This window comes from Brassica napus, chromosome C2, assembly GCF_020379485.1.
Source record: "Brassica napus cultivar Da-Ae chromosome C2, Da-Ae, whole genome shotgun sequence".
NCBI lineage: Eukaryota > Viridiplantae > Streptophyta > Magnoliopsida > Brassicales > Brassicaceae > Brassica > Brassica napus.
The window spans coordinates 32858348-32869528 of record NC_063445.1 but is presented as its reverse complement, the minus strand read 5'-3'; the positions used below and the strand labels follow the sequence as shown (position 1 = coordinate 32869528).

Sequence of the window (11181 nt, the reverse complement as noted above, 5' to 3'; positions counted from 1 at the left end):
GATCGCGAAAACACTGCATTCATTACCGATCGCGGAACCTATTGCTACAGGGTAATGCCCTTCGGCCTCAAAAACGCTGGCGCATAACATGAAGCTCAACCCAACAAAATGTGAACCGTATGTTCTCTCAACAACTCGGTAAAATGATGGAAGTTTATATCGACGACATGCTCGTCAAATCCCTCCAAGCAAAGCATCACGTATCACATCTCGAGGAATGTTTCGCCCAGTTAAAATCGCATAACATGAAGCTCAACCCGACAAAATGCAGATTCGCCGTGGCATCAGGGGAATTCCTCGGCTACCTAGTCACATTCCGTGGCATCGAGGCTAATCCAAAACAGATCAACGCACTGATCGAGATGGCTTCGCCAAAGAATAAGCGGGAAGTTCAGAGGTTGACAGGTAGAGTCGCGGCACTTAACCGTTTTATTTCGCGATCGACAGACAAGTGCCTGCCCTTCTACGATGTCTTATGGGGAAATAAAAAATTCGAATGGTCGGAAGAATGCGAAAACGCTTTCCAACAGTTGAAGCGGTATTTGGCTTCCCCCCAGTCCTCGCAAAACCAGTGGAGGGGGAACCTTTGTTCTGGTACATCGCTGTATCAGCAACAGCTGTGAGCGGCGTGCTAATCAAGGAAGAACGCGGCGAACAGAAACCCATTTTCTATATCAGGAAAACCTTGCTGGATGCCGAATCTAGATACCCGCTGATGGAAAAATTAGCATGCGCGGTCGTAACATCGGCCCGAAAACTAAGACCATATTTCCAATCCCACACGATTGTCATCCTCACGACTTTTCCCCTACGAACGATCCTGCATAGCCCGAGTCAATCGGGCCGATTAGCCAAGTGGGTGGTAGAACTTAGCGAATATGATATCGAGTACCGACCAAGAACAAGCGCAAAGTCACAAGTGCTTGCGGACTTCTTGGTCGAATTACCGACAGAGACCATAGCCAACGAAGAACCAAATTCCACTTGGCTCCTTCACGTCGACGGATCCTCGTCCAAGCAGGGAATCAGGCATCGGAATTCGCCTCACATCTCCAACGAACGAGATCTTAGAGCAATTGTTTAGGCTGGAATTCCACGCCTCAAACAACGAAGCCGAATACGAAGCACTCGTCGCAGGACTGCGTTTGGCTCACGGCTTGAAGATACGAAACATCCACGCTTACTGTGATTCCCAGTTAGTGGCAAGTCAGTACAGCGGAGAGTATGAAGCCAGGGACGAATGGATGGATGCGTACCTTAAACTGGTCCGAAAACTAGCTCAAGAGTTTGACTGTTTTCCCCTCACGCGAATTCTCCGTTCCGAAAACGTCCATGCAGATGCTCTCGCGGCCTTAGCATCAAGTTCTGATCCAGGACTCAAAAGGGTAATTCCGGTCGAGTTCATCAAACACCCGAGCATCGGACCGCCAATCGTCGTCAACCTCATAGAAGGTCAAGACGACGAAGAAGAAGAAGTTGCAATACGACCGCAATCGGAGCAATCTAATTACGGCTGCGATACCCCGTGGCTGCAGAAGATTCAAGACTACATTATCGACGGACGCCTGCCCACCGAGAAATGGACAGCCTGCAAAATCCGAACAGAGGCCGCGCGCTACGTAACAGTAGACGGCAAAATTTACAAATGGAGATTCTCCGGACCACTTATGACGTGCCTGGAAGGGGAAGAAGCGAAAAAAGTGATGGAAGAAGTACATTCGGGGTCCTGTGGCAATCATTCCAGCGGAAGATCACTGGCAGTGAAAATCAAACGCCATGGATACTACTGGCCATCGATGATCGGAGATTGCGAGAAGTTCGCAAGAAAGTGCGAAAAATGCCAGAGGCATGCTCCAACCATCCGACAACCAGCCGAAGTCCTCTCCTCCATCACATCGCCCTATCCTTTTATGCGCTGGGCCACAGACATCGTCGGTCCCCTTCATAATTCAAAGCAAAAGCGTTTCCTTTTAGTCCTCACCGATTTCTTTTCAAAATGGGTAGAGGCAGATTCGTACGCAAGTATAAAAGATGTCCAAGTCGAAAGTATCGTATGGAAAAACATCATCTGCAGGCATGGAGTTCCTTACGAAATCGTAACCGATAACGGATCTCAGTTTAGCTCCACCCGGTTCGAGGCGTTCTGCGAAAAATGGAAGATACGGCTTAACAAATCAACGCCCAGGTATCTGCAGTGTAACGGACAAGCTGAAACGATTAATAAAACCATTCTCGACGGACTGAAGAAACGCTTAGAGGCCAAAAAAGGCAGGTGGGCCGACGAACTCGAGGGAGTCCTCTGGTCCCACCGTACCACCCCGAGGCGAGCAACAGGAGAAACCCCTTTCGCTCTGGTGTACAGAACGGAATGCATGATTCCCGCAGAAGTAGAGTTCCCTGGTGTTCGGAGAAGATTGCTTCCCGAACGAGAGGAGCTCAACAACGCAACGCTCCTCGACAACCTCGATCTCATTGACGAGCGCCGGGATCTAGCGCTTATCCGGATCCAAAATTACCAACACGCAGCCGCGAAGTACTACAATTCCAACGTACAGAATCGCAGATTTAATCAGGGAGATCTAGTCCTTCGCAAAGTCTTCCAAAACACCGCTGAACGAAACGCGGGAAAACTCGGAGCAAACTGGGAAGGACCCTATAAATCGAAAAAATCGTCCGACCAGGCTCCTACGAAATTGCCAACATGCAAGGCATAAAAATTCCAAGGACCTGGAACGCGATGCATCTCAAAAAATACTATCACTGACCAACTCGCAATGACCGAACTACGAGACGGCTTGATCTCCATAAGGAGTACGTAGGCAGTTTGTCAAAAGGCAAATTCAGCTGTCCCCCCTAATCAAAAAGGGGGGGGGGGAGTGGATACGTATACTCGTATACTCTCCAACTCGAAAACATCCGACCACGCCTTCGATGTTTCCGACATATCTCAACCAAGCAAATTATCTTTTACCCGCGAAACATTTTCGAATTTCGAAAATAAATAAGCCGTTAGGAAGAAGCAGCCATTGGCATCGCGAGACATCGCGAGAGATGCTTCAAGGAATACTTCTTCCGAACGACGAAAACGGACACTCCGTCAAAAAATGATGAACATTTTAACACATATCTTGCGCAGAAACTCTAAACAACGGCATTTGCCACCAAGTTCGGTGCTGGTCACATCGAACTCTTGAACGTCCTAAACAGACATAGCCATCTCACGAAGATGACTCTCGTACATCCGACACAAGGATAATAGCGCTATAAAAGAAACCCGAAATTTTGGTCCAGCACTTCTGGTTGGCTTAAAAATTGTCTCCGGAGAGATGCTCGATTCGTATCTAACAAGTCATATAAGCCGAGAACCTATCGCAGACTTTAAATCGGTACGAATCAGGTTAAAATCGCGACAGATAAATCTATAGCCAGCTAGTCACCGTACAAAATTTTAAACCGAAAGTAAACCTAGGTCTTGCCCTAAACCCAGCGCACTGGTCTCTAACATCTCAAAGGCATGATATCCAAAAGATACGAGATCCCAAAACCATGCCTCTATGTTTATGTTCGACATCTTCAGATATCCCGCGAAGTCGATATCTCGCGGAAAAACTCTCGAAACAGATCTCGAACAAAACATTTCACATCGAAAAAGGATATGAGACGACAACTCATCACCCTTCTTCCACTCCATACGTAAGCTTATGAAAAATGCAACTCGACCATCTTGTCATAAAAGCCGCAGAGCGGCGGGGATTCAAAGCCACACACGGCCAGTCCCGAAACACGAAATAAGGCCATTTAAGGCCGAAACATCAAACATAAAAAAAAAAAATCTCCCGTAAGAGATCTAACCAAAGTCATCTAAACGCTCACGCTCCCTCTTCACCCGTCGCTTCATCTAAACCTGGAGCCACTTCACCTCCGAGTACCGGATCCTTCCCCTCAGGGCCTTCTGAACACGTCGGAAGGAGGCACACAGATTTCAGGTCAGCTAGGATGAGATCGAAATCTCAATCCACAACTGCCAAATCTCCCTTGTAGCCGGACAGTCGGGCCTCTTCGGCCTCTAAGCTCGAAGGAGTCTCACTTTGGAACGACTGAACCACGTCCATCCCACCCTCGATCGTCGCCAAGACTAAATCCCTGTTCCGAATGCACTCGAGAGAACCCAGAAAGGCAGAGATCTTCGCCAAGCGAGCTTGGAACTCAGAACTAAGAGCGTCCTTGGCCTCTCGAATCCCGTGGCTCACTAATCCTACATCGCTCTCAATCTGACGCTGAAGACGACGAACCTCCGAAGATTTGGCCTTCCTGGCTTTCTTCTCCTTGAGCAATGGACTCGCCGTCTTCCCAAGGTCCCTCTTGAGCTCCCCTATCGCGATCTCAAGTTTCGACACTTTCACGGAGTGAGAACCCTTGACAGCTGTCAACATGGCCTCGGTTTCGGACCATCTACCCTGAAGTTCCAACAACTCCCCGGCAAGATGACTGGTCTCAGAACCGCACTCGCTGATCATCCCGTCGATCAACGACACGAACTGCGAAACGAGAAGAAAGTTAGAGATTCTTTGTCTTTTAGAAAAATATACAACGATCAAGAAAGTGAGTGAGCGACAAACCTTTCCGCGAAGCCCCGACGCTATGCTCGAGCCTCCTTGCTGCGAAGATTCCCCGTCACCGCCCTTGGTAAACTTCCTCTTCCGGCCCTTAGGCTGAGTAACCGGAACAACACTAGGAGTGTGCAGCGCTAGAACAATCTCCTTCCTGGCCGGAGGAGGCAGCATAGAGTAAGCGGCCCTCTCCTTATCTTCGACGAGAATCGGAGTCGTGGACGATCCAACAGGTAAAGCCGAAGCATCCGGAACAACCAATCCTGAGAGAGTTCCTGTATCTCGCGGAGTTACGCCCTCGGTCCCATGACCCGGAGCAACGGCCAGTGCAGAAGAGGACGGTAACTTGGTGCCGGCTCGAACCTTTTCTTTCTCGGCTTGGCGACGAACTAATATCTCTCGAAAGGAGAGATGATCGGTAACGCAAGCCGGCGCTTCGACCGGAGAAGTTGGAATCGGCGCCGGAGACGTAGCCTCGCCCATCTCCACATTGGAACTTCGCTTGTCACCATGGGAAGAAGACATGTTAAAAAAAAAGAGAGATTTGGAGCTAGAGAGTTTTTGAAGGTTTGAAGAAGGAAAGGTGTGAAGCAAATGAATGACAAGAGCTCACTACTTATAGAAATGGGGACTCAGAATTTTATATTTTTTAAAATAAAAGTTTTCTCGAGAATTCTCTTCCGCGGAATTTGAAGTAAACTTCGTTCAAAACGCCTAACTTCGCCAAAATCGTTAAACCGCCCGCAAGAGTCTCGACTCTAACGAGCTGGGGGGCTAACTGTTGGGGTCGAAAACGGTTACGACGAAGTTAACATCCAAAATCCTCGAAGAAGAAAAACGTAGGAAACTTCTCCGACAAATACTTTTTCGAAATAGATTCTTCTTTACGAAAAACCTTTGCGGAAGAAACGCGAATCATCGGACAAGAGCTCAAGAGGATCGTTACGCAGCGACCAAACGCGTGCTCCGCTCGGTCGCTGCGTAGCAACCGAGTTCGAGCCAAAGCTCAGTCGCTACATAGCGACCAAATGCCCATTCCGCTCGGTCGCTACGTAGCGACCGAGCTCGACCCCAACAGTTAGCCCCCCAGCTCGTTAGAGTCGAGACTCTTGCGGACGGTTTAACGATTTTGGCGAAGTTAGGCGTTTTGAACGAAGTTTACTTCAAATTCCGCGGAAGAGAATTCTCGAGAAAACTTTTATTTTAAAAAATATAAAATTCTGAGTCCCCATTTCTGTAAGTAGTGAGCTCTTGTCATTCATTTGCTTCACACCTTTCCTTCTTCAAACCTTCAAAAACTCTCTAGCTCAAAATCTCTCTCTTTTTTTTTTAACATGTCTTCTTCCCATGGTGACAATCGAAGTTCCGATGTGGAGATGGGCGAGCGTTTGCTCGGTCGCTACGTAGCGACCGAGCTCTTCCGAAACATCGATACGACATCAGTCCATGCATTCTCGTCTACCCTTCGATGCTATCTCCCGAATACCGTAGCGAACCCGTCTCACGTTCCCCGCCATTTCTAAGTTATCAATCAAACTTTACCGTAAAAACCGTGGAAAGTTCATTCTTTATCGAAAGAAGCCATAATAAACGCTTTGAGTCGAAAGACGGCCCAAAGGGACCTAAGACACGACTCAAGGCCCAACTTACGATTTCTTAACCAACAGCCCGTAAACCGCATGTCGGTTTACGCTTGGTCCGCAAGGGAAGATAAATGTCAAGTTTCCGTGGATAAATACGAAATTTTGAAGATAATTACGAAGATCGGAAAAAATTGAATATCTCCATTTTTACGCTATGGCGGCTTAAGGGCAGAAGAGGAAAGACGTAAACCGACCTTGGAGCCAGTATATAAGGGGTCCTAGGCGAGAGGCATGGGGGGGACTTTTTTCTCAAAGCAAACTTAGCACTTAGAGCAATTAGGCATATTTCCGTTTTTGTTATTCGAGCTGCGACTCAACTAGGTTATTGCCATCTTAGGGTTTTAGAACTAGGAATCTCGCAGACAGCTCTCGTAGCCCAGGCTCTTACCTTGTTGTAACGCTCAAACATGAATTCGGAATAAGATCTACTTTGCTCTCTTTTCGATTTCTTATACTTTATCGTTGTCATTATTGTGTTCTGATTGTTTGGCGTGTGGTATTAGCAGATATCCGGGACCTCTGGGAAATTAGGGTTTTCGTAGTTTCCTTATTTAAACGGAAATCGACAGTGCGAATTTCGGTTCCCACAACTGCCTACCTGGAACTGATTTTCTCTAAGAGATTCAACGCCATGCAGTCCATGGTATAACGCCTAACAGGAGTGGCTCCCCCAATCCGGAGGAGTAACCCAGATTCGTGGAGGAAATCGCCTCAGTCGAGATGCTTAGAAAATTCTCCTTCCCAAGCATCAAGATGTTTTCCCCAGCATCAAGATGTTTGACGGTATCGGCGACCCCGACGATCACATCGCTCAGTACAAGGAAAGGATGTTGGCGGTTGCACTCCCTAAGGAATCCCGCGAAGCCACAATGTGCAGAGGGTTCGGTTCCACTCTGATCGGACATGCCTTGCAGTGGTACATCAATCTCCCTACCAGGTCCATATCTTCCTTCGCAGGCCTGAGCGACAAATTCGTGGAGCAGTTCGCAAGTAATAGAAGCCTGGAGAAGACTTCAGATGGTCTCTACGAGATCCTCCAGCATCGAGTGGAACCCCTGCGAGACTACATAGCCCGCTTCAACCAGGAGAAAGTGGGGGGTCCCCGAATGCAGCATCCCTACTGCGATCTCTGCCTTCAAAAGAGGTATACTTCCAGACAGGGGGCTATACAAAGAGTTGACCATGTACCCTTGCAAGACCATGGAAGATGTGTTGTCCCGAGCCTGGGCGCAGGTGAAATGGGAGGAAGATGTTGCTAGCCGTGCCAAGGCTCAACCAAAGCAGGACCAAAGGTCAGCCCGATCAGATCGAGGGGACCGAGAAGAAAGAGCCTCCCAAAAAGGATCCAAGGACTCCGGTATTAGAAACCGGGGAAGGTTCCAGTACCGGCTTCAAGAGAAGGAAGAAGGAATGTAGGTATCTACCTGGCCCGATATCTCTCATCTCTCAGTATCAACACCCGAGCTGGTCAACGCACTGAGACATTCCGGAATCCGGAACTATGGTGTGACTTCCACCGCGATCATGAAAGCACCTGATTCATTCCGGAACCCGGAACTATGGTGTGACTTCCACCGCGATCATGGCCACAAAACCGAAGACTGCATCGCGCTATGGATCGAGGTCAATGAATTACTCCAAAAGGGGTATCTCCGAGAATTCCTCTCAGAGAAAGCCAAGGCCCACCTCAGCAAAGAAACAGCAGGGAACTCTAAAGGAGCTGCACCAACCTCACCACCTCGCCAAGATCGGGTGATCATTGTCATATCCGGAGGCTCAGAAGTAAGCGGAGTAAGCCTCGCAGCCGCAAAGAAAAGCACCCATAACGCTAAGCGTGGTCTGGAAATGACCCAACCGAAGCGCCAACTTCTAGGCACCGGTGAGATAAGCTTCACAGCTAAAGAGCAAGAGAAGATCCTAGCTCCCCACCATGATGCTCTAGTTATCTCTCTCACGTAGCAAACTGCTTGGTGAAAAGAATACTAGTAGACAACAGAAGCTCCAACAACATTATCTTCCAGAGAGCGTACCAAGATCTAGGGCTGTAGGGGAGCGTCCTGACGCGAAAGGTAACCCCACTCATCGGATTCAGCGGCAAGGTCAAGCAAACCGCCGGAGAGTCAACATGTCTACCAAATTCCTGGTCGTAGATTGCCAATCAGCATATAACATGATCTTGGGACGACCCTGGATTCACGACATGGGAGCTGTCCCTTCAACCCTTCATTAGATGGTGAAGTTTCCTACACCCTGGGGAATCAGAGTAATCAGGGGAGACCAAGAGAACTCTCGATCCTGCTACCAGGCCACCCTGAAGGGGGAGACCAAGGTCTTATAGCAATTACAGAGAAGACCTCGGACCCCGCGAACCCAGGGGTCAAAGGTCAATGATACGAGTAGTTGGGGGTCGTTCCGGAGAAGGCGGACCCCGAATCATTCCAAGAACCAGAGGAATCCTCAGAGAACCAGTGTCGACTGCTCCGCATGGTCTCCCCCGAAGCCCTTCGAAGTTGCATATGTTCGTAAGATCTGGTCTTCGCAGGACCCTCGTCCTCCGCCTCACATAGACAAGACAACCAAGAACCTTATTAGGTATCAGTCAGTGGTCTCGCGGTTAATAGGTGGGGCACGAGTACTTCAAGGAGACCTCCTCAGAGGGTGCATCAGACAGATCCGGAGCAAAGGGCGCCTCACAGACGCAGGAAGGAAACACTTAGCCAGGCAGGAGTCCTCCGAACCTGGTCGCTCCGGTGGATGAATGTGACTACCCGTTTCATAGAAGTACTGAAAACCTTCATTGACAGAAGACAGCGGACTCCGAACATTAAAGGCCGGGGCATGAAATGAGTCTCGACCACGGTCCCTAGACCCAAGAAAGAGGCAGAACCCTACAGAAAAAGGAGGAACCTTCCAGCAAGGACGCTCATCCCAAAAGCAAGTCAAACCCTGCGAATCACCTAGCAACAAGAGGTAAAACATGGCCTAACCACCGGAGTACCTCGCAAGCTGATACCTTGTACGGTCTCCGGACCATGATTTCTATTAATTATTTTATCTATTATTTAAGCATTTTGTTTTCCTGCTCCTATGTACGCTGAAACGTCTTCGGCCAAAGCTTATATAATAAAATAGTTCCGACTATAAAAGAGTAGTAGGAATGCCATAATACTTAAAGGGGAAAACGAGCTGGATCAGGTCCAAGAAACCTTCGATCCTGGCCAACCCTGAATGACAAAGTGGTACGACCACGGAAAAACAAAACGGGTATGAGACATAAGGTAGGAATGAGTCTGCGCAAGCCCGAGTATGCCGTCAATACTACCTAAAACCCATGTATAGCCTCAGGCATATCGGGGTCCCAAACAAAAATACCAAAATGTGAAAGTACATGTATTAAAATGCTACGTGCTAGAATAATACAGGGGACACGAGGTATAATTGCCATTGAGCAAGCGCAAAAGTTCGGGAGCACCACATAATATTCTACTTCTCCAGACCTGGAAAGTAGCAAAGCCTGGCACTTGGGTTTTCACCCACACCAGTACCCTCTAAGTCTGATAGTGGCTTTCTGCAGAAATCGGCATGCAGCACGGGAACTCGATAGTGACCAGCTTCTGAGCGGTAGAATGCGATACCCCAACAGGTACCAAGAGTGGCCTCACCTAGGGTGGCAGAATGCGGTCCCTTTAACCTTAATTCTGGGTTCTGATAAAGAACTCCGGGCTCAGATAGGCCTCAGGGCCAAGAACTTATTGATTCCCTAAAAAGACTTCAGGGTCCAAAGACCATGTATCCAACTCAAGACCTCAGGGTCCAGAACCCACAGGTTCCCTAAGAACGACCTCTGTGTCCTAAGCTTATCAAAATTTTTCCAAATGACTCCAGGATCCCCAGAGGAGACCTAGTCATACGAGACCCCTAGGTCTGATTGTTGCAAGGTCCAAAGGTTCCAAGGAACCTCAGCACCCAGGATCCATGGGTCCTCCGACGTTCATGAAATCTAAAGCCCATACGGCCATGTCCTATAAGAGACCCTTAAGAAGTCGACGCTTAGCTCAACCATTCTTCGATTACGACTCATGAGTCAAGCCCCAAGGCCCCGAGGTCACTCAACAACCTGCAAACTTTCTAAAGATTGCTGAAAACCGCATAAACAATGCGGATATCATCTACGAAAGAAGAAAAGATGCGAATCCAGAAGCATACCTCAAAAGGGCACAACAGGGTCATATTCTTAAAACAACAAAAGGCACAAAGGTCTGGTTCAAAGTTTTCAACCCTTATCAAAAGCAACTACAAAATGAAAGAAACCCCTTCACGGGGGTAAGAGTTCTGAAACAAGAGGGTCAATTGGTGGGAGGATCGTCAGCAGACTCCGGTGCACCGCCCCTCTCAGGGACCTGCGGCTCATCCTCAAAACAAGGAACAGGGAGACCAAGAAACTCAGCCTCAGTAGTCTTCACGGTCTTGTATTGCTCCAGGGCTGCTGCAGGCTCCCAACTGTCAGTCTGACGGTGAAGCCATTCTCGCATCAGTTCCCAACGGGTCACAACCTTGGCACCATTTACGGCCATCGCCTTCTCATCATTAAAGACCTCCGCGGCGTATCTCAAGTCACATATGTCCTCCTCCTTATCCTCCAACTGCTTCTGCAGAGAAGCGTTCTTCGTTGCCACACGCTCCAGTGCCTCTTCCTGATTCTTTACTTCGAGCTTCAAGGCCTTAATTTCCCTCCCTTTGGCCAAGGCAGCGTCTTTCTCCTCATACAGTTTAGCGGTCAACGCATCCGCTTCAGCCTGGGAAGTAGTCTTATCTTCCATCCTCTCCCCAAGATGGAATAGTTGAGACGCCGCCTGCATCAACATAATCCAACCTATAAAGAAAGACGTTGCGAAAACAAGACAAAAACATGATATGCTACCTGGAGT

At 48.6% G+C, this 11181-nt stretch overlaps 1 protein-coding gene across 1 annotated transcript; it reads left to right on the top strand.

Annotated features, from left to right (window-relative positions):
- The first annotated feature begins 7026 nt into the window (after positions 1-7026).
- LOC106447791 lies at positions 7027-8212 on the top strand. The gene is made up of 2 exons (XM_013889757.2): positions 7027-7486; positions 7704-8212. The coding sequence occupies exons 1-2, from the start codon at positions 7027-7029 to the stop codon at positions 8210-8212; spliced, it is 969 nt and encodes a 322-aa protein (XP_013745211.1).
- Positions 8213-11181: the final 2969 nt, after the last annotated feature.